Source organism: Hemitrygon akajei, unplaced genomic scaffold (assembly GCF_048418815.1).
Source record: "Hemitrygon akajei unplaced genomic scaffold, sHemAka1.3 Scf000085, whole genome shotgun sequence".
In the NCBI taxonomy this organism is placed as follows: domain Eukaryota; kingdom Metazoa; phylum Chordata; class Chondrichthyes; order Myliobatiformes; family Dasyatidae; genus Hemitrygon; species Hemitrygon akajei.
In genome coordinates this window covers 3,076,788-3,101,434 of record NW_027331971.1, presented here as the reverse complement: position 1 = coordinate 3,101,434, position 24,647 = coordinate 3,076,788, and the positions used below count along the sequence as shown (strand labels likewise).

Sequence of the window (24,647 nt, the reverse complement as noted above, 5' to 3'; positions counted from 1 at the left end):
TTCCAAAACAGATATACCGCGATTAAGTCTGTTGGGGAAGATGGCTTATCAGGTGAAGGCAGCAGTAGCCATGATCATGTGGGTAGGCTGCACAAGAGGGCAAGAAAAAGACTGGAGGAGCTGTTGTGGTAGGGGTTTCAATGGTAAGGGGAATAGAGAGCTGCTTTGTGGCCGAAAACGGGACCCCTGAATGGAGTGTTGCCTCCCGCGGTCAAGGGCCAGAGATGTCGTGAAGAGGCTGCAGGGCATTCTGAAAGGGGAAGGTGAGCAGCCGGCTGTCGAGTTGCATGTATGTACTAACGATATAGGACGAAAGCGGGATGCGGTCCCAAAGCTGAATTTAGGGACCGAAGAGATAAATTAAAGAGTAGGAACACAAAAGGAATGATCTTAGGATTATTATCAGTGCCACAAGCTAGTCAGAGTTGGAATAGCAGGATAGCCAGAATGAATCTTGAGCGGTGATGCAGCGGGCAGGGTTTCAGATTCTTGAGGCATTGGAACCGCTTCTGAGGTAGGTGGGACAGGTTCCGTCCGGACTGTTTACATCTGGGCAGAGCCATGATCAATTGCCCTAGGGAGTTTCTTTGCTAGTGCTGTTAGGGAGGCTTTAAACTAATATAGCAGGGGGATGGGAACCCACACAGAAAAGAAGAGGGAAGTGATGCAGAGACCAAAGCTACAGTTAGTGAAGAAAAAAAAAGTTAAGAGTGGCGTGCATAAAAGTTTTTTTAAAAATCGCATAGGGCATTAGATTCTAAAAGGAAAATGAGTATAATGGCGCTGTATCTAAATGCTTGTAGTATTCGAAACAAGGTTGGTGAACTTGTGGCACAGAATAATTGGGAATAATGCACAAGGTGCAAAATTAGTTCATCCCCCGGAGAAGGAAGGATTCAAAGGGGGGAAAGGGGACACAGTGGTTGATAAAGGAAGTCAGAGATTGCATAGCATTAAAAAAAAGGAAGTATGACAGAGCGAAGGTGAGTGGGAGGACAGATGATTGGGAAATTTTTGAGGAACAACAGAACTTAACTAAAAAGGCAATATGGGGAGAAAAAATGAAGTACAAAAGCACGCTAGCCAGGAATATAAAGGAGGATAGCAAAAGCTTTTTTAGGTCTGTGAAGAGAAAGAGGATAGTTAAGAACAATGTTGGGCCCTTGAAGATTGAATTGGGTGAAATTGTTATGGGAAACAGAGAAATGGCAGAAGAACTTAATAAATACTTTAGATCTGTCTTCACTAAGGAAGACACAAGCAATCTCCCAGATGTATGGATGGGCCAAGGACATAGGGTAACAGAGGAAATGAAACAGATTGACATTAGGAAGGAAACGGTGATGAGTAGACTGATGGGACTGAAGGCTGACAAATCCCCAGGTCCTGATGGTCTGCATCCTAGGGTACCAAAGGTGGTGGCCCTGGAAATTGCGGATGCTTTGGTAATCATTTTCCAATGTTCCTTAGTTTCAGGATCAGTTCCTGAGGATTGGAGAATGGCTAATGTTATCCCACTTTTTAAGAAAGGACGGAGGGAGAAAACAGAAAACTATCGACCTGTCAGCCTAACATCAGTAGTGGGGAAGATGCTGGAGTCCATTATTAAAGATGAAATTGTGGCATATCCAGATAGCAGTGATAGGATTGGGCCGAGCCAGCATGGATTTACCAAGGGTAAATCATGCTTGACTGATCTATTGGAGTTTTTCGAGAATGTAACCAGGAAGTTAGACAAGGGAGGTCCAGTGGATGTAGTGTACCTCGATTTTCAGAAGGCATTTGATAAGGTTCCACGTAGCAGATTGGTGGGTAAAATCAAAGCTCATGGCATTGGGGGGAAGACATTGACATGAATAGAAAACTGGTTGGCAGATAGAAAGCAAAGGGTAGCGGTGAATGGGTATTTCTCGGAAGGGCAGGTGGTGACTAGTGGGGTGCCACAGGGCTCGGTATTGGGACCACAGCTGTTTATGATTTACGTCAACGATTTAGATGAAGGCATTGAGAATCACATCAGCAAGTTTGCTGATGATACTAAGCTGGGTGGCAGTGTGACATGTGATGAGGATGTTAGGAGAATTCAGGGTGACTTGGATAGGCTGGGTGAGTGGGCAGATACTTGACAGATGACGTTTAATGTGAATAAGTGTGAGGTTCTCCACTTTGGGAGTAAGAACAGGAAGGCAGATTGTTATCTGAGCGGTGTAGAGTTAGGTAAGGGAGAAATACAAAGAGATCTAGGAGTCCTTGTTCATCGGTCCCTGAAGGTGAATGAGCAAGTGCAGCAGGCAGTGAAGAAGGCCAATGGAATGTTGGCCTTTATTATAAAGGGAATTGTGTACAAGAGCAAGGAAATCCACTTGCTTTTGTACAGGGCCCTAGTGAGACCACACCTGGAGCATTGTTTACAGTTTTGGTCTCCAGGGTTAAGGAAGTACATCCTGGCTGTAGAGGAGGTGCAGCGTAGATTCACGAGGTTAATTCCTGGGATGTCAGGACTGTCTTACGCAGAGAGGTTAGAGAGACTGGGCTTGTACACGCTGGAATTAAGGAGATTGAGAGGGGATCTGATTGCAACATATAAGATTATTAAGGGATTGGACAAGATAGAGGGAGGAAATATGTTCCAGATTCTGAGGGAGTCCAGTACCAGAGGGCATGGTTTGAGAATAAGGAGTAGGTCATTTAGGACAGAGTTAAGGAAAAACTACTTCTCCCAGAGAGTTGTGGGGGTCTGGAATGCACTGCCTCGGAAGGCAGTGGAGGCCAGATCTCTGGATGCTTTCAAGAAGGAGCTAGATAGGTGTCTAATGGATAGGGAAATCAAGAGATATGGGGACAAGGCAGGAACGGGGTATTGATAGTAGATGATCAGCCATGATCTCAAAATGGCAGTGCAGGCTCGAAGGGCCGAATGGTCTACTTCTGCACCTATTGTCTATTGTCTATCAGTACCAAGGCATATGATTTAATGGCCATTATGTTGGAGATGGCTGGGAAATAAATATCCAAGGTTATCAAGTAATACAGAAAGATAGGCAGCAAGGTGAAGGAGATGGGATGGCGCTCTTGATTAGGGATGAGATCAGGGCGATTGTGAGAGACGATATAACATCTACAGAGCAGAATGTTGAGCCCATCTGGGTAGAGATTAAGAATCGTGAAGGGAACAATATCACTGGTGGATGTTGTCTATAGGCCAGCTAATAAAATATTGCAGTTGCTGAGGCGATTAACCAGGAAATAACTGAGGTTTGGAAGAAGGGATTGGCAGTAGTTATAGGGTTTTTTAACTGTCACATAGATTGGGGAATCGGGTAAGTCAAGGAAATCTTAAGGAGGAATGCATCCATGATGACTTTATTGAACAGCATGCTAGTTAACATTTTAGATCTAGTCTTAGGCAATGAGACAGGTAAGATTAACAATCTTGTAGTCAGGGATCCTCTTAGAAAGAGTGATCGCAGTATGATTGAATTTCGCACTCAGATGGAGGATGAAATAATTAGATCTAAAACTAGTGTATTATGCTTGAACAACGGAGACTACGAAAGGATAAGGGAGGAGTTGGCTAATGCGGATTGGGAACACAGGCTATTTGGTAGGACAGTTGAGGAACGGTGGATTAATTTCAAAGAGGTTTTTCACAGTCCTCAACAAAAATGTATTCCAGTCAAAAGTTGGGACAGTAATTGTGGGGAGAGCCAGCCTTGGATGACCAAGGAAATAAAAGTTAGTATCAAATTAAAAGTTCATGTGTACAAAGTCGCAAAGAGTAGTGGGAGACTGGATGATTGGGAAAACTTTAAAAAAACTGTAGAGAACAACTAAACAGGAAATAAGGAAAGGGAAGATGGAGCATTAAGGTAAATTAGCAGAAAATATAAAAATAAATAGCAAAAAGTTTCTATAAATATATAAAGTGGAAGAGGGTGGCTAAAGTCAACCTAGGTCCCTTCGAACATGAGAAGGGAACATGATATTAGGTGATAAGGAAATGGCTGGGACATTGAACGACTATTTTCTGTCAGTCTTCACAGCAGAGGAAACTTCTAAATAGGCCAAAGCAGGATGTTATCGACGAAATGGGAGATGAGGACCTGGTGAAAATTGCCAGCACTAAAGAGATAGTGATGAGAAAACTAAAGGGCCCGAAGGTAGATAGGTCGCCTGGTCCTGATGGGATGTATCCTAGGGTGTTGAAGAAATTGGCTGAGGTTATAGTAGACACATTGGTAATCATTTATCAAAACTCTCTAAGCTCTGGGCAGGTCCTGGCTTGGAAGACAGCAAATGTCACACTTTGTAAGAAAAAGATGTGGGAAAAAGAAAGGCAACTATAGGCCAGTTAGCTTAAGATCTGTAGTCTTGAAGCTTGAGAATGCTTTGAGCTGTCATTAATGAAGAAGTAGTGAAACATTTAGAAAGGAGCGCTTCCATTAGACAGATGCAGCATGGATTCAGAAAGGGCAGGTCCTGTTCGACAAACTTAGTGGAGTTCTTTGAGGACATAATGAATGCAAAGGATAGAGGGTAGCAGGTGGATGTCGTATCCTTGGATTTCCAGAGGGAGTTCGATAAGGTGCCACACAAGAGATTTATAAATAAGATACGGATACATGGAGCAGGAGGAAGTGTATTTGCATGGATAGTGTATTGGTTAACCGATAGAAGGCAGAGAGATGGAATAAATGGGTGGTTCTCTGGTTGGCGATCAGTGGTGAATGGGGTGCTTCAGGGGACGGTGCTGGGCCTGCAGCAGTTCACCATTTACACTGATGATTTGGGAAAGGGGACTGAGTGTAGCATAGCAAAATTTGCTGATGACACTAAACTGAGTGGAAAAGCAAATTGTACAGAGGATGTGGAAAGTCTGCAGAGGAATATAGATAGGTTAGGTGAGTGGGCCAAGGTCAGGCAGTTGAAATATAATGTTGGAAATGCGAGATCATCCACTTTGGAAGGAATAATAGAAGACCACATTATTATTTCAGTGGTGAAAGTTTGCAGCATGCTGTTGTGCAGAGGGATCTGGGAATGTTTGTTCATGAATCGCAAAAAGTTGGCTTGCATGTTCAGCAGGTTATTAAGAAGGCAATCAGAATGTTGGCCTTCATTGCTAGAGGGATTGAATTCAAGAGCAGGGAAGTCATGCCGCAGTGCAGAGGAAGTTTACTAGGTTAATTCCAGGGATGAAGGGGTTAATGCAGGAGGAGAGATTGAGTCGCCTGGGACTATGCTCTCTGCAGTTCAGAAGAATGAGAGGGAACCTTATAGAAACGTACAGAATTTGAAAGGGATAGATAAGATAGAAGTAGGAAAGTTGTTTCCATAGGCAGCTGAGACTAGAATTAGAGGAATTTGCCTCAAGATTCGGGGGAGAATATTTAGGACGGAGATGAGGATAAACTCTTTTTTTCTCCCCAGAGAGTGGTGAATCTGTGGAATTCTCTGCCCACGTAAGCAGTTGAGGTTTCCTCACTAAATATATTTAAGAAACAATTGGATAGATTTTAACATAGTAAGGGGATTAAGGGTTACGGGGAAAAGGCAGGTAGATGGAGCTGAAAATACGGTGAGATCAGCTATGATCTTATTGAATGGCAGGGCAGGTTCGGTGGGCCGGATGGCTTACTCCTACTCCTATTACTTATGTTCTCTCTTTACAGCCCTATCTACCATCGACACTTTCAAGAAATTATTCATCTGTGTTCCACGATACCATGGTTCTAGTACACTGTCCGATGGCCTAACACTCACAATCTACATTTGTTTTGTGGTTTGTCCTCCAAAATGCAACACCTCGTCCTCATTAATTTCCATCTACGATTTTTCATTCCATTTTTTCCTGCTATAAATCTCACTGCAATCTTTGCTTAACTTCTTCGTTATCCGCTACCTTGCTGTCATCCACGAATTTGCTGATCCTGTTTACCATATTATCATCCAGCCGGTCCATATATATGAGAAACAATACCAGACCCAGCAGAGATCCCTGCGTCACACCATTAGACATAGACCTCCAGCCAGAGAGTCAAGCATTTACTACCATGCTCCTGTCATGAATCCAATATCTGAAGAATTTACTGAGCGTGTCATGAATGCCAAGCGACTGAATCTCCCTGACCAGGCTCCCATGTGGGACTTGATGAAGTCCACGCAAACAGCATCTACTGCCTTGCCTTCAGTATTTTCTTGGGAACTTCCTCGAGAAACTATAAGATGGGTTAGACAGTATCTGCGCACACAAATAAGTGTTGACTACCCCTAATCAAACCTTGTGCATTATAATATTCATATCTAGTCCCTCAGAATACCTGCCAATAACTTTACCACTATTTGTGTTAAACTTACCATCCTGTAATTCGGTGGCTTAATCTTACAGCCTTTTCGAAAAGCAGAACAACATTAGCTATCTTCCAATCATCTAGCACCTCTTATTTTAAGTAACCTTGCTGGGGCTCCTGCAAGTTTTGCACTAGCCTCCAACAAGGTATGAAGAAAAACCTTGGGGACTTATCCTGCCTGATCTGCCTTCAGACAGCAAACACTTCTTCCTCTGTAATCTATATAGTGTTACGAATGTGGAGCAACTCTGATGGGCCGAAGGGTGCAAAGTCGCCCCCTCCTTTTTGAGAATCGCAAGATCACTATTAGTTCGGGTCTGAGACCCTGGAAATGAGAAAGATACACATCATGTCAGTAATGAGAGAGAGACACAAGAATACACAAAAAGTGGAATGTCTCCTAACAATAGCGGAACGGAACCACTGATTATGGAGAATGTGTGGAGCAGGTTAAGACCTACAAGTATCTGGGAGTACAGTTAGACGAGAAGCTAGACTGGACTGCCAACACAGATGCCTTGTGCAGGAAGGCACAGAGTCGACTGTACTTCCTTAGAAGGTTGGCGTCATTCAATGTCTGTAGTGAGATGCTGAAGATGTTCTATAGGTCAGTTGTGGAGAGCGCCCTCTTCTTTGTGGTGGCGTGTTGGGGAGGAAGCATTAAGAAGAGGGACGCCTCACGTCCTAATAAGCTGGTAAGGAAGGCGGGCTCTGTTGTGGGCAAAGTACTGGAGAGTTTAACATCGGTAGCTGAGCGAAGGGCGCTGAGTAGGCTACGGTCAATTATGGAAAACCCTGAACATCCTCTACATAGCACCATCCAGAGACAGAGAAGCAGTTTCAGCGACAGGTTACTATCGATGCAATGCTCCTCAGACAGGATGAAGAGGTCAATACTCCCCAATGCCATTAGGCTTTACAATTCAACCGCAAGGACTTAAGAACTTTTTAAAAGCTATTATTAATGCTTTTTGAGAGAGTGATTTAGATGCATATCATATTTTTACTGAGTTAAGTATTGTATGTAATTAGTTTTGCTACAACAAGTGTATGGGACATTGGGAAAAAAAATGTTGAATTTCCCCATGGGGATGAATAAAGTATCTATCTATCTATCTATCTGTTGTCTCTTGGAGATGGAATTGTGTATTGAGTACTGTACTATTCATTGAAACCCCTCAGGGGACAACCAGAGTGGTCTGGTTGAGGGATTGCAACATCCCAACCTGACTGACATCTGAGACCCCGTGAGTGAGGATAAAAGAGGGTCTGGGGAACAACCCCTCAGACACACCAGGAGAAATGCTAGAAATCCAGTGACAGCGTTTTATAGCGAACGCTGGTGAGAGCTCGTGTGCATCCTCCCTTGCCTGGGTGGCGGGCTTATCATGCAAGAAAGGTTTAGCTAAAGGAGAGGTCATACTTGAACGGCCACAACAACGAGACACCGACGGATCGAAATCATAAAGGAAGGTTGGCAAAAACAATAGCGGTAACAGTTCCCATTCTTCTCTCTCTCTCTCTCTACAACAATTGCAACACAGCGACAAACAAACACCGCAGCCTGTGTGAACTGAAACAAACTTTATATTTCCATCGGACAATTCATTATCCGCTAGACAATGATAGAGCTTATTTCTTATTGATTATTATTATACCCGCACTTTTAGATTTAGTATTGACGACGTACATTATCTGTATATTTGCATTGATATTATTTTTGTGTATTTTTACTAATAAATACTGTTAAAAATAGTATCATCAGACTTCAACGGCTACTCCTATCTTTGCTGGTAAGACACCCAGTTATGGGGTTCGTAACAACAGAGTCCATGATTCCATTGCTGTGTTGCCTCACTATATGTGTCCTGAGAATATATGACTGCAAAAATTCCATTTTAAATCTCCCTAACCTATTTCAGCTTCATGCATAAATGCCCACTCTGAACTTCAAGAGGAACAATTTTGTCTTTTGCTATGCTTATGTTCTGAATATATTGGATGAAGGGTCTGGTTTTCTCCTGTTTCATATCTGCTAGAGCAACCTCATGCGGTACTTATACCCGCTTGATGTCCTCCTTTAGTATCTCTTGAATTATTTATACTCATTTGTTGATTTTTGTCTATACTTACTATGCCAGTCTATAGCTTCTTCACCAGGGTCTCAACATCTGTCAAAAACCAATGTTCCATAAACATGTTACCCTTGCCTTTTATTCTGCCAGGGACATTTAAAATCTTCACTTGAGGTCATTTATACATTTGAAATCTGCTGTCTCAAAATTTCAGTTTTGAATGCCTCACACTTACCAAGCACAGCATTGCGCAAAAACAACCTGTCCCAATCCACATTCATCAGATATTTTCTGAAACAATTAAAATTGGCCTTTCTCCAATTTAGACTCTGAACCAGAGGATCAGATCTACCCTTTTCCACAATGATCTTTAAACTCTTAACATTATGATCCCCAGATCCAAAATGTTCCCCTGCACACACCTCTGTCACCTGCCCTGTCATGTACACTAACAGAATTCCAGTAAGAACTATCTGTTCTCCTGACCATTGTATTCCCCATCTGTGCGACTCACTCCTTTCACCCTTTCTGAGTCACAAAACCAAAGTCCCTGGCAGAGGGATAATCTCCCTGGCTTTCCTCTGCTAGTATCACTGAAACAGTAAGTTAATAGTTACCTGTTATAGAGGGATGTCCTGCAGTGTCTGTCTTTCCGATTTCCCATTCCTAACAGGTACCCAGTTACCCGTGTCCTGTGGAGCCTGTCAGTCAAACCCAGCCTACTGAATGATCCTGGGTTCAGCCAGCTCCAGCTCCAATTCCTTCGCTCAGTCTGTAAGAAGCTGCAGCTGGATTCATTTCATGCCGGTGTACTTTTCTCCTTGCCTTGCCACACCCTGTAAGAAGAGCAGTTCGCTTTCCTGCCTGGCATTCCAACTGTTCTAACTGTGAAAAAGAAGGAAAAGGAATTGCCCAAACTCTAATGAAAAGCTCCGATTCTCCACACTGAACGCTCTCTGATTTAAAATCTCAACTTCCCACTCTATCTCTGGCTCACTCCCGTGATGTCTGCTCCACTGGACCCTTGGCAAGTGGATAATCGTTCCACAAACATTGGCGTTCACAAAGTGGTGACTGACCCCGCTCACTTCTTTCAAAATCTCTTTCCTACTACGAACACTTCAATAGCTGTTAGTGATCTGTGGCGTGCAGAATTTGCTGGGTTGAAATGTTCGGGGTAGATTTGTACCGTACCCTCTGCTACTCAATACATTCCACATTGTTCATTACAGAGCGTGACTGATGTAGCCGAGAAGGGAAACCAAGCGGGTGCTTCCAAACTCCTCCTGGATCTGGTGATGGAGAAGGGCTCCGGGGCCCGGAGGGTGATGTGGGAATCCTTTGTGAAACTACATCACCACTTACCGAGGCTGAGCAGAATATTGAATGAAATACGGGAACGTGGTACGGTGAACAATATACTATGTGTTACAGATGTAAACGCTGATGAATTTACAGTATTACACAGAACAGACTTCATGCAGGTTAATCTGTTTGAACAGGTGACGGCCAGTTCGCCTACATGGACACCAAGCAGGGTTTATCTGAACTGCCCAAGCATCTGAAAGGTAAGCGATGGAATGGAAATCTCAAAGTCATTATTTCACTCTGAGACTCTGAGTTCTTGTCTTTGGAGATTGTTAGAGTTTGGCTGTAGCTGGAGGACAGTAAACCAATTGCATGTGTGACAACACGTCGCACATTCCGGGTCTCAGGCTATGCACCCAGAGACCTCTATGACTTGTATAAGCAGACATTTCCGTCGGTCAGAGGAAGCCTCGGCGTTCCCCTTTCCCCAGCGCTGAATATCCCGAGATTTGACCAAGCTGAAGCCAAACCGTTCCAATTGGAACATCCACCACTGGTACGGGAAATCCTATGCCTCGGATCTAAAGATTAGATGAGATTTGCTGTTACTCCTCCATAATACCACAAGGCATGGGAGCAGAAATAGGTCATCCAGCTCACCGAGTCTGCTCCGCCATTACATCATGGCTGATCCCGGGTCCGACTCAAACACATACACCTGCTTCTCACCATATCATTTGATGTTCTGACCTGTCAGGAAACGATCAACTTCCGACCTAAATATACCCACGAACTTGGCCCCCAACGCAGTCTGTGGCAGAGCATTTTACAGAATCGCTACTCGCGGGCTAAAAGATTTTATCTTTGCCTCCGTGGCGTAGGGGCATCAGCTCCGGACTTCGGAGCGAAGGCTCGCCAGTTCCAATCCAGCCGTCTCCCTTGCACGCTTTCCATCCGTACTGTGTTGAACATCGAGCCAGCACCCCGGTCTTGTAAAAATAAGAAATAATAATAATAATAATAATAATAATAATAATAATAATACTTCTTCTTCTTCCTCTTCTTCTTCCATTCTAAAGGGTCACCCCTCAATTTTGAGGCTGGAGCCTCTAGTTATGGAAACATTCACCATAGAAAACATCCTCTCTACATCCACCACCTTTTGGCCTTTCAACATTCTGTAGGTTTCAAGGAGATCCCCCCGCATTCTTTTAAATTCCAGTGAGTACAGACCCAAAGTTGCCAAAAACCTCCTAGTATGTAAACTACATCATTTCCGGAATCACTCGCACAAACCTCCTCCGGACTTTCTCCAATGACAACACATACTCCCCAAGACATGGGGCCCGGAACTGTTGACAGTACACCATGTGCGGCCTGTTTATTGTCTATAAAACCTCAGCATTATCGTCTTGCTTTCATATTCCATTCCCCTTTCAAATAAATGCCAACATTGCATTTGCCTTCTTTACCACAGATTCAACCTGTAAATTAACCTTCTGGGAACCTTGCACTAGGACTCCTACGTCTTTCTGCACCTCTGATGTTTAAACCTTCTCCCCATTTCTCCTCTTACAAAAATGCAATGTCATCCATTTGCCAACGCGGTATTCCATCTGCACTTTTTTGCCCTTTCTTACAATTTACCTAAGTCCTACTCCATTCAGATTGCTTCTTCAAGTACGTACTACCTAACCCTCCAGAGTTCTTCATATGATCCACAAACCTTGCCACAAAGCCATCAATTTCATTATCTAAATCATTGGGAATCAATGTGAAAAGCAGTGCTTCCCCTAAGGAACTTCACTTGTCACCAGCAACCAACCAGAAAAGGCCCCTTTTATTCCCACTCACTCCGTCCCACCTGTCAGCTATTCTTGTTATGCCATAGGATTTTATTTTGTTAAGCGGTCTCCTGTATGGCACCTTACCAAATGCTTTCTGAAAATCCAAGTAAATGACATCCACCGCCTCTGGTTTGTCTTCGAGCGTAAGTTTTTACGCAGAGATTGGTGAGTGCATGAAATGAGCTGCCAGCGATGGAGGTGGAGGCGGATTCGATAGGGTATTTTAAGAGACGCCTGGATAGGTACATGGAGCTTAGAAAAATAGAGGGCTATATATAACGTTAGCTAATTTCTAATGTAAGTACGTGTTTGGCACAGCATTGTGGGCCGAAGGGCCTGTATTATGCTGTAGGTTTTCTATTTTTCTAAAGTTCATCTGCTATTTCTTTGTCCCCCATTTTGACTTCACGAATATTGCTTCCTAGTGTCCCAATATCAACTCTCAACTCCATTTTACTCTTTATATAACTGAAGAAAAACAAATGTTATCCTGATTTATATATTGGCTGGTCTATCGTCATATTTCATCTTTACCTTTCTTATAACTTTTTTGTTGCCTTTTGTTAGATTTTAAATGCTTTCCAATCACCCAACTTCCCACTCACTTTTGATTCCGTATAGGCATGCACACACGCATGCACGTATCATTACCCCTATTACTGGTACATGCCTTTTCCAGGACCTTTACACTCTCAACCCCACATCTTGGTGACTATTTTGAGGAATATAATGTTTCTTGTTACCCTTGTAATTTCTTATCTCCACCCACAAAGATTCAACATTCTCTGACCTCACGTCCCCTCATTCCGAAAATGTAATTCCACCTCGAAAATACAACCACATCACCACCTACGTCTTCCTATCTGTCCTTTCGGTACAAAGTATGTCCTTTGATGATAGTCTCCCAATCAAGCCCTTATTTCTGCCAATACTCAGTGATGTCTGCAACGTCATACCGACCAAAATCACTTCTTGTCTCTGTGGTACAATTTAGCACTTGGCTGTGTCGGCATTTAAACCTGCTGGCTCATCCTCAGCTCTATCATACTGGTGTCCATCCCCATGTCATATTAGCTTAAAACACTCCCAACAGTTCCAGTAAATCTGCCAGCAAGAATACTCACCTCAGGCTCACTCAGCTCAATTCCGTCCAGGGGGACGTAGCCTTCAGCCCCACCAAGCTGGGTAATCAGCTTGAGTAGATGCTGTGTGATGTCCCCACCCCGTCAAATAACAGACAGTACACCACATGCGATTAAACGATTACACTTTATAGAGATTACTAGAACTAAGTGATTAATAACGATACAGTATATATGAAGAAAAAGAAAATAAAGAAAAGGTGCCAAACTTATCAGAGTCCAAACCACTTCGTGCACAACCGTTGGAGCTCAATTAACGAAGTCTTCTGGCCCCCATTCGATTCTCTCCAAACTCAGCACCACCCGAAGTGATCAACCAAGCCCATTTGTCCTTGCCTCCTCTCCACGCAGAACCTCCTGGCCTCGGACCACCGCTCGGGGTCCGTTCCGTCGACCAGCTTACAGCATCACGTCCTCTCTCTCTCACCCCCTCGCGCCGACTCCCCAAAAGCCCGCCAACAATAGCTTACAGACCCAGAAGAGAGAATAGCCCCAACTGGTTAATAAACGAATACAATTCTCGTCATCAGTAAATTTAACCCAAACAAACTGCAAGAGAAAGCACTTATCATAACAAAGAAAACATTCCTACTTTTAACAAAACAAATAAGTCATTTTGATTATGTTACGTATTCAGGCAACAATAAATATAGATGAGTTAGACGAAGGGTTTTTATAACAAATAACACGTTTATTAAACACTGATAACAAACCCCCTTCAAATGTAAACAAACCCAAACAATGGTCCGAGCTCAGCTGCTGGCAGCTGGTCAGACAGTTCTTAATAGCTTTGCAGTCTCAAACAGTCTTTAAAGTAGTATTGAAAAAAAACTCAGTTCGTTAAAGCGATATGCCGACAGTTCAAAAGCTCACGGTACTTTTAAAAGGAGAGACTTTTTAAAAGCGATGTAAATTCTCTTCCACGTCGATGTCCTTCGATTCCCAGCGTCGAACTCCCACGTCGAATTTTATTAAATATAACAACTTAAAGTGACTGACCTCTCTTCCCCACCTTTCTCAAACCCTTTCTGGTCATCCCAGGGGTCAACAGCGAGAATAGTCAACGAAATCCTTCCGAATGAGGATCAAACAAGGTCGAAATCAATCCACCGTTAAAAATCGGTTCTTCTCGATGTCCATCTTCCAAACTTCACTCTCCATCAGCAAAGAAACCGTTGGCTCTGACCTTTTAAACTTTAGGCATTATATAAAACTTCATTTTTAACTAAACTGCGTCATCACATTAAATCACACAGTAACATGAAGTCATCTTGGCAAATCCAGCCACGAACTGCCCCACCTGACAGGGTGGGTCTTCCTTTTATACCCTGTGGAAAAAACCTGTCACATGACCTCTACTGGCGGGAAAATGACATCACTCCACCATTACCTCATGTCCAGTATAACTTCAACCCCAGTCACGTGACAAGGGTACCACCGTCACGTGTCACGGGTACGTAACACCTCCCTCCAAAAAAAAACATTTTTGGTCTGACAAGAACAAAAATTTTAACAATTACTTACAAGAAAAACAAATGTATAAATTATATAACATACACAATATACAATACAGTAGGAGTGTTACAATAAAAAAAAACCACTCCAAAAAAAAAACATTGTACATTCAATATCGAGATAGACAATCAGCAACCACATTGTCTCTACCTTTAATATGAGTTATCACAATATTGTACTCTTGTAACATCAAACTCCAATTTAACAATCTTCTGTTTTTGTTTTTCATCTTACTCAGAAAAACTAACGGATTATGATCAGTGTAAACAATAAGTGGTTTTTGAGTTGTACCAACATATACCTCAAAATATTCCAAAGCCAAAACAAGAGATAACAATTCTTTCTCTATTGTTGAATAGTTTCTTTGATGCTTATTAAATTTCTTAGAAAAGTATGCTACTGGATGATCCACCTCATCACCCTCATTCCTCTGCATCAATACTGCTCCCGCAGCTTCATCACTAGCATCTACAGCTAATGAAAAAGGTTTTTCAAAGTCAGGTGCCTTAAGCACAGGTTGTTCACATATCATTGTTTTCAATTTTTCAAATGCTTCCTGACAAAACACTGTCCACACAAACTTCACATTCTTCTGTAGAAGATTAGTTAACGGAAGGGCAACATTAGCAAGATTCTTACAAAATTTTCGATAATATCCTACCATTCCCAAAAATCTTCTGAGAGTTTTTTTCCCCGTTGGAGTGGGAATTTCCAAAATTGCCTGAACTTTTGCCTGAACAGGAGCTACCTTACCTTGACCTACAACATAACCAAGGTAAGTCACAGTAGCATGTCCAAATTCACTCTTGGCTAAATTAATAGTCAAGTTAGCTTTTGAAAGCTTTTCAGACAATTTCTCCACCGCAATAATGTGTGCTTCCCAAGTATCATTTCCTGTCACTAAATCATCAATATAAGCATCAGTATCTTTCAATCCCTGAATCACAGAATTAATCATCCTCTGAAAAGTACCTGGGGCATTCTTCATCCCAAATGGAAGAACATTATACTCATATAACCCAGATGGAGTTACAAATGCAGAAATCTCTCTACCTCTGTCCGTTAATGGAACACACCAATACCCTTTCAATAAATCAATCTTTGTAAGGAATTTTGCTTTTCCAACTTTATCTACACAATCATCTACTCTAGGAATTGGATATGCATCTGTCTTCGTTACAGCATTCACCTTTCTATAGTCCGTACAAAACCTAATACTACCATCAGGTTTTGGCACCATTACACATGGCGAACTCCAATTCGAGTTAGAATGTCTAATAATATCATTCTCTAACATGTATTCAATTTCTTTCTCAGCAAGTTCACATTTTTCCATGTTCATCCTATATGGATGTTGTTTAATAGGTTTGGCATCTCCAACATCTACATCATGTGAAGCTATAGTAGTCCTTCTCGGAACATCTGGAAACAAATCCTTATACTTAAAAATCAATTCCTTCATCTGTTGTTTCTGCTCTAGCTGTAAATGTGCTAATTTCTCATCCATATTTTCCAAAATAGTTGAATTAGGTAACCTAACAGAAACAATGTTAGATTTAGAATGAAAGTCAGATGAATCATCTATCATGTTCCCAGTTAAATCCAACTCATTCTCACTAACCACAACAGTCACAGTATCAGATTGTTTCTCAAAATATGGTTTAATCATATTTATGTGGCAAAGTTGTGTTGACCTTCTACGATCTGGAGTTTTTATTACATAATCCACATCATTAACTCTAGACACAATTTCATAAGGTCCATGAAATCTAGCTTGTAAAGGATTTGTCTGCACTGGGAAAAGAACCAACACCTTATCTCCAGGCTTAAACATCCTCATCCTAGCTTCCTTATCATACCAAGTCTTCATTTTCTCCTGAGTCAACTTTAAATTTTCCTTGGCTAAGCTACAAGCTCTATGTAACCTGTCCTTAAATTTCAAAACATAGTCCAACAAATTAGTATGCACTTCCTTACTAATCCACTGTTCCTTTAATAAAGCTAAAGGTCCTCTAACTCTATGTCCAAACACAAGTTCAAATGGACTAAACCCTAAAGATTCCTGTACCGATTCCCTTACTGCAAATAAAAGTAAGTTTATACTCTCATCCCAGTCACTTTCATTCTCCACACAATATGTCCTAATCATATTCTTGAGAGTAGAATGAAACCTCTCCAAAGCACCTTGCGATTCTGGATGGTATGCAGACGAAGTAATTTGCTTAGCTCCCAATTTATAAACTATCTGTTGAAACAATCCAGACATAAAATTACTACCTTGATCAGTTTGTATTTCCTTAGGCAATCCAAAATAAGTAAAGAATTTTATAAGAGCCTTCGTCACAGTTTTAGCTTTTATATTCCCAAGTGGTACTGCCTCTGGAAACCTAGACGAAGTACACATGATAGTCAACAAATACTGATAACCAGTTTTTGTCTTTGGTAATGGACCAACACAATCTACAATAACTTTAGAAAACGGTTCACCAAATGCTGGAATAGGTTGTAATGGAGCTACTGGTGTAACCTGATTTGGTTTACCCACAATTTGACAAGTATGGCACGTCTTACAAAACATCGCCACATCTTTTCTTAAACCAGGCCAGTAAAAATGTTTTAAAATCTTGTCCACAGTTTTCCTTACCCCTTGATGTCCACCTAAAGGCACACTATGAGCTAAAGTCAAAATCTCATTCCGATAAACTTTAGGAACAACCACCTGGTAAACAACATTCCATTCCTCACTTGCAGGAATTGTAGGCGACCTCCACTTTCTCATCAACACTCCTTTTTCCAAGTAATATCCTACTGACACCTTCTCAATTTCACTACCTAGTAAAGCTTGTTCCCTTAATTTTACAATCTCAGGATCTCTATTCTGCTCTGCTATCATCTCCTTCCGAGACAGAGACAAATCTTCATAGTCAGACTTACTCCCAGAATCTTGTTCAAACAACGAAGGTAAGAAAGTTTCTGACACATCCTCAAAACTCACATCCTGAGTTGAACAGTCATGAGTAACAACCTCATTCTGCACATCAATTTTTTTAGCCATAGCTCTAGTCACAACACAAGAAAAATCTGTGTTAGAATTCACCTCTGGTTCCTCTGATTCCATTGTCAAATGCACTTCAGGAAAAACTTGTCCACCTGCCAAGTCATTACCTAACAATAAAGAAATACCCTTCACAGGTAAGCTATGCTGTAATCCTACCTTAACAAATCCTGTAACTAACCCTGACTTCAAATTTACTTCATGTAAACGTACAGGCATAAAATCACTTCCAACACCTCTTATGTAATTTACCTCACCAGTATCACTCTCTTCATTAAACTTCAACACACTATCTAACATCAGTGATCGAGAAGCTCCAGTATCCCTAAGAATTTTTATTGGCACCAGAGTAGATCCTTCTTTCAAGGATACAAACCCTTCAGTTATAAAATGATCATATCCCTTTCTAACTTTGTCAGACTCTAACAAATCCTCATTTGTGTTTACCAAACCCTGTAACTTTACAGGTGCTTTAGTATGTTGCACACAAGCATCTGGAACTGCTTCCTTCTCTTTCTTTTTCAATTTGAAACAGTTAGCTATTACATGGCCAGGCTTCTTACAATAGTTACAAATAAGACCAAACTGTTTTTCCTTCACAGGTTTTCCTTCCTCCTTACCTCTCTCATTAACCTCTAATTTAATTTCTGATTTACCTTGAGTCTCCATATTATTTTTCCTCTTAAAAATTCTACCCTGAGGAAACTTATTCTTATGGATTAAAACATACTCATCAGCTAATCTAGCACAGTCCTGCAATTTATCAGTATCCCTCTCATTTAAGTAGGTCCTTACTTCAACAGGAATGCTTCTTTTAAATTCCTCCATTAAAATCAGCTCTCTCAATGTCTCATAGTCCCCATTTACATTTTTAGAAGAAACCCATCTCTCAAAACACATAGCTTTATCATAGGCAAATTCCACATAAGTCTTTTCCACAGACTTTTTCAAACTCCTGAATCTTTCCCTATACGCTTCTGGGACCAATTCATACGATTTGAGAATATTTTCTTTCACAATATCATAATCTAATGCTTGTGCAGCAGTTAAAGCTGTGTAAACGTGTCGTGCCTTGCCTTTGATTACACTCTGTAATAACACTGACCATTTATCTTTCGGCCACTCTGACATCCGAGCAATAGTTTCAAAATGTTGAAAATATCTCTCCACTTCTGTTTCACTAAATGGAGGGACCAATTTAATTTCTTGGCTAGCAACAAACGGTTTTCTAGAATCAGAAGACTGATTCTCAGACCTTAAATTCACCATTGCATATTCATATTCTCTTTTCTTCTGCTCAGATTCCAATTTACACCTCTCTAACTCTGCTTTACTTTGTTCCAACCTCATTTGTTCAATTTGCAACTGCATCTCCAGATTACTTATTGGAAACGATTCTAAAATCGATTCTTCAAAATGACCCGAAGCCACAAAATGTGATGCGATCTTTCTCTGTATTACAGCTTTTGATGTAAACGACAAAATCCCTTTAAGATGCAACCGATTAGCAAGTTCAGAGACTTCAGTTTTTTTCGCCTTCGCTAACAAATCCGCGACTGGCGAATCCAGAAACTCATCAATATTCATCGTTGCCGAATACCACTCACAAGCCAATCAAACAAAAAAAAATCGAGCAATCCCCGTTACCAAAACACCGATTCAAAATTCAAAAAACTTTTTAAACTCAAATAATTCAATTCCGAACGTAGCCCCCATAATTATGTTACGTATTCAGGCAACAATAATTATAGATGAGTTAGACGAAGGGTTTTTATAACAAATAACACGTTTATTAAACACTGATAACAAACCCCCTTCAAATGTAAACAAACCCAAACAATGGTCCGAGCTCAGCTGCTGGCAGCTGGTCAGACAGTTCTTAATAGCTTTGCAGTCTCAAACAGTCTTTAAAGTAGTATTGAAAAAAACTCAGTTCGTTAAAGCGATATGCCGACAGTTCAAAAGCTCACGGTACTTTTAAAAGGAGAGACTTTTTAAAAGCGATGTAAATTCTCTTCCACGTCGATGTCCTTCGATTCCCAGCGTCGAACTCCCACGTCGAATTTTATTAAATATAACAACTTAAAGTGACTGACCTCTCTTCCCCACTATTCTCAAACCCTTTCTGGTCATCCCAGGGGTCAACAGCGAGAATAGTCAACGAAATCCTTCCGAATGAGGATCAAACAAGGTCGAAATCAATCCACCGTTAAAAATCGGTTCTTCTCGATGTCCATCTTCCAAACTTCACTCTCCATCAGCAAAGAAACCGTTGGCTCTGACCTTTTAAACTTTAGGCATTATATAAAACTTCATTTTTAACTAAACTGCGTCATCACATTAAATCACACAGTAACATGAAGTCATCTTGGCAAATCCAGCCACGAACTGCCCCACCTGACAGGGTGGGTCTTCCTTTTATACCCTGTAGAAAAAACCTGTCACATGACCTCTACTGGCGGGAAAATGACATCACTCCACCATTACCTCATGTCCAGTATAACTTCAACCCCAGTCACGTGACAAGGGTACCACCGTCACGTGTCATGGGTACGTAACAATTAACATACGCAGTTACAAAAGAACCCCCTTACATTTTTTAATTTGGAAAATGCGTTCAATGTTCTGTTCATCAGATCAAGCATTGTTAAGTTATTTATGTCTGTCCTAAGATGTTCGACGGAAACACAAGGAGACTTTGCGGACACAGACTGAAACACAGAGAGTGAACATGATCCTGATGAGGGAGAAGGTGAAGGTTTTCCAGCTGGTTGTTCGATACGCTAAGCTCACGGTCATTTCTACTGTTCGAGATCAGGCACCAGTGGAACATGAGCTGCTGGCAAGAGGCAGAGACCACGAGGAGTGGAGAGAGAAACATCTCCAAGGAGAGCTGGACAAAATCCGGACGGATGAGTTTTTCCAGATGCGCTTTGTTAAAAAACTGAGAAGATCTAGAATCAAATCCTGGAAGTTCGCAGCAGTGGCCGGAGTCGCGGGGATTGGGAAAACAACAATGGTACAAAAGATTGTTTACGACTGGGCCAGGGGAAAAATATACCAAACATTCCAGTTTGTCTTCAGTTTCAAATTCAGAGACTTAAACAATTTTAACTGCGGAATAACCCTGAGGGAACTGGTACTTCATCAGTATCCTTACTTTGGGAATTGCCTGAGAAAGATCTGGAAACACCCAGAGGAATTGCTTTTTATATTTGATGGTCTGGATGAATTTGAGGACAGAATCAACTTTGCTGATGGTCGGAGCGACATAGATCCTGAATTCCGGTGCAAGGTGTCTGAAATTGTGTACAGTTTAATCCAGGGCAAGCTGCTCCCAGGGTGTTCAGTGCTGGTGACCACCCGCCCCACTGCGTTACATTTCTTGGAAAAGGCAAAGCTCAGTATCTGGGCTGAAATCCTGGGATTTGTTGGTGAGGAAAGGAAGGAATTTTTCATCAGGTACTTTGAAGATGAGACGGTGGCGGCAGCTGTTTTCAACTACGTCGAGGAGAACGAGATCCTGTACACCATGAGCTACAACCCCTCCTACTGCCGGATCCTCGCTCTGGCACTGGGCCACTTCTTCACACAAAGAGTCAGGGACGCGCAGCGACTTCCCAGGACCATCACCCAACTATATTCCTACTATATTTACAACATCCTGAAAAACCACGGCCAAGAGATTGAGAGCCCCCGTGATGTGTTACTCAGGGTTGGTCAGATGGCCTTCAGAGGAGTGTTTGAGAAGAAGATTGTGTTTACAGATGGAGATCTGATCAACTACAATCTGCAGCCTTCCCTGTTCCAGTCCGGGTTCCTGGAGGAACTATTGGAGAGAGAGAATTCTGCCCTTTGTGTGGTGTACACATTCCCACACCTCACCATCCAAGAATTTGTAGCTGCAGTCGCAATATTTATGAATCCACATCCCGGGGATATTCTGAAATCCCTCACTGAAGCCCACAATACGACCGATGGGCGATTTGAGTTAGTTCTCCGTTTTGTTGCTGGCCTTTCCAACCCAATGGCAGCTCGGGACCTGGAGGAGTTTCTGGGTCCATTTCCTCATGACAAAACCGGCCAGGTGATTGACTGGGTGAAGGAGGAGGTTAAACGCCAGAGTGGAAACACAAGGAGTGAAGCTGGTAAAAGGAGGCTCCTGAACACATGGCACTACCTGTTAGAGTCTCAGAATCGTGGTCTGGCTCAAGCCGCACTGGAATCTGTGGAAACACTTTCATTCCGTGGAATGACACTGAACCCGATTGACTGTGCGGTCCTGTCTCATGTCATCGGGCTCTGCGATACAATAAAACATCTCGACCTGGAGAGCTGCCACATTCAGTGTGAAGGAATCCAGCGGCTGGGACCCGGGCTGCACAAGTGCCAGGAGTTGAGGTAATTTGATTTATCTCTCACTCTGAACTGTGAAACTGTTCCGTTGTCTTATTTCAATGTAAAGGGATTTGGGTAAAACTGTAGTAAATCAGATTATGAAGAGTTGTGAAAAATGCCCAGACATGGCCCAGGTCAGTAATTCCTCAAGGACAGGAAAGTTCTGGAGCTCCCTGTGAAGGGTTGTTAGAGAGTTCATCAGCTCCGTGAACAACGGCCATTGGTTTAATGGTAGTAAATCACAAGAATGACCATGTTTCTCGCTGACTCTGACACGTCCATTGACAATGTTCCTTCTCACTGTTACTGACACCCAGACCGACACTGACGGCAGCAGGTGGGTCAGAGATTCACACCCCCTTCCCGGTGAGGGACAATTGACCGTCAACAGACTGTCCGAGTCGGGAGAGAAATACTATTGACTGATAGTTCTCCCCTGCCGTTCCCCGTGTGTGCCTATCACCATCAGTCAACCTTTGTGACTTTGCTCACCACCAGATATCTACACCCCATGGCTTCATCTCATCTCCCATTGTGGTCCTCAGTTCGGACCCACCTCTCGTGTACCATCTATTTCTGGATCATCTCATCCCATTGGATTACTGCTGTGGGAACTCTCATCCCAATCTCCTCCCTACTATTGGATCTCTGTTCCTCGTTTCCCTTTTGCCTGCAAGTTTTCTCTCCCTTTCTCTTTGCCTCAGGTGGGATCTCTTCCTCCATCTCCCATCGACATTTCCCCAGTAACAAATCTTCCTCACTGTGGGCCTTTCTGTCATTCTTCATCCCACTCCTCCTGACCATCTCACATCAGGGACGTTTGCCCCACCATCGGGGAATGAGACGGAGTATGTGGAGTTTACAGGGTCATACCGACAGACTAAATAACTGACATTCGGTGAATTGCCTGGAGCTGGACAGTGAGGGACATTGACAGTGATGGGAAATCCAATCGGTGATTTACTGAAGGGTTTACTGTTTCCTGAAACATCCGAGTGAGAGAAATGCCCTACAGTTTGAATCGCTTTGTTCATCAATTTGTCTATTTGTGTTTAGACTTGGGGGGACTGGACTGGGAGATTCAGGAGTGAAACTGGTGACTGCGGCTCTGAGGAACCCGGAGTGTAAAATACAGAAAATGCGGTAAGTACCAGACTGTGGGAGATTGTGTTTACAGTCACTGGTTGTCCGACACTGAACATTAATGTGATCAGTAATTGTGTTACTGATAAACACTGGGGATTTGCACTGTCCCCTGTCTCCCTTTGACCTTCACCTTCACTCTTTCTCAATCCGAGGCTGCAGTGTGTCGGTCTCACAGATTCTGGTGCCGAGGATCTCGCCTCCGCTCTCAGTACAAACCCATCACTGGAGGAGCTGGACCTGAGTGAAAATGAACTTGGAGATTCAGGAGTGAAACTGGTATCTGCGGCTTTGAGGAACCCGGAGTTTAAAATACAGAGACTACGGTAAGCAACAGACTGTGGGAGATTCTGTTTACAGTCACTGGGTGTTTGAAACTGAACGTTAATGTGATCAGTAATTGTGTTACTGATAAACTCTGGTGATTTGTACCATCTCCTGTCTCTCTGTATCTTTCATCCTCACTCTCTATCATCTCCAGGTTGTACCGTGTCGGTCTCACAGATTCTAGTGCTGAGCATCTCATCTCTGCTCTCAGTACAAAACCATCACTGACGGTGCTGAGCCTGAATTCAAACTCGCTAACAGACCGATCTGTCCCTGCTCTCCACTGCCTCATACTGACCCTCACGAGTCTGGAATGGATCAGGTGAGTGTTTGTGTGAATGTTCAATCTGGTAAAATATCAGCAGATCTGCGGATTTTCTGGTGATATTTGTCTGTGAATGTTGTTGAAATATTACCACTGGTCCCCTGTTACTGACACTGTTGTGTGATCAGTTTGTTTCATCTTTATTCTTGCATCTGTTTCAGCCTGTGGAGCAATGTTTTCAGTCGGGCCGGGAGGAAGGAACTGAAGTCCCTGCAGGAACGCAGACCCGAACTGGCAGTGGTCGTGTGAACATCTGAATGCGTGGACATCGCCGCACGCGGAATGGGGAAACTTCGGCCGAATCCCCGCCCTCTCCTTTAACTCCCACCCTCCCCTTTAACAGAAGCCCTTACCTTTAACGGCTGGGCTTTCTAATGGAACTGGCTCCAGTCTCGCTCTCTGTGACATCGGAAGCGATCACGCAGTGACATATTTCCGCCTGTTGTCTGGCAGCGCTGCTTCTTTCTGCCGGATGTCCGGTTTCAAGGCTGCCCCAGGTGAGACCCCGAGGAATTACATAGACAAGAAGATCCCGGGACCAGTGTTCAGTATGGGACTGCAGTGTGCCAGGGTGATATTATCCAGAGACAGAATCCTTTTCTTCACTTTGCTGAGGACGGTGCATTCGGCAGTCTGGCCGATATAGTGATGTTAATTTGACAGATCCCTCGGCAGTGACCGTGGATCTGCAGCGATCCAAGACACGGACCTGAAGCACTCGTGGCCGGTCAGTTAATTGTGTGAAGCTTATTTATTCCCGTACGTCAGCAGCTCACTCATTGTTTAATTTACATTTGTCATGATGAAATCAATAAATCACTGTAACTTCTTGTCTTAGTCTCAGACTTGAGGCTCATTAGAGGAGAAACACATTCCGGGATCAGACACAGAGAGGGAAGCTCCCTTCACATTGCCCCATCACGCACTCCCGGGGACCGACACAGAGTGAATCTCCTTCCACACCATCCCATCACACCCTTCCGGGGTCAGAAACAGATGAAGCTCCCTCCACATCGTCCCATCACACACTCCCAGCGTTAGAGACAGAGTGAAGCTCCCCTTCACACACTCACGAGTCAACAGAGAGTGAAAATCAATCCAGACCGTCCCTTCACACACTCCCGGGGTCAGACGCCCTTCAATGTGTAAGCCTGTTTTCTTA

The 24,647-nt window shown here is 42.8% G+C and overlaps 1 protein-coding gene across 1 annotated transcript in view; it reads left to right on the top strand.

The window, feature by feature from the left end:
- LOC140722695 (NACHT, LRR and PYD domains-containing protein 12-like) overlaps window positions 1-24,297 on the top strand; it is a 34,751-nt gene extending 10,454 nt beyond the window's left edge. The window contains exons 4-10 of the mRNA XM_073037394.1: window positions 9,658-9,829; window positions 9,928-9,993; window positions 19,965-21,693; window positions 22,747-22,833; window positions 22,989-23,159; window positions 23,315-23,482; window positions 23,647-24,297. Of these exons, the coding sequence (XP_072893495.1) occupies window positions 9,658-9,829; window positions 9,928-9,993; window positions 19,965-21,693; window positions 22,747-22,833; window positions 22,989-23,159; window positions 23,315-23,482; window positions 23,647-23,734 (2,481 nt within the window). The 3' untranslated portion in view covers window positions 23,735-24,297. The remainder of the gene's footprint in view (window positions 1-9,657; window positions 9,830-9,927; window positions 9,994-19,964; window positions 21,694-22,746; window positions 22,834-22,988; window positions 23,160-23,314; window positions 23,483-23,646) is intronic.
- The last annotated feature ends 350 nt before the right edge of the window (window positions 24,298-24,647 follow it).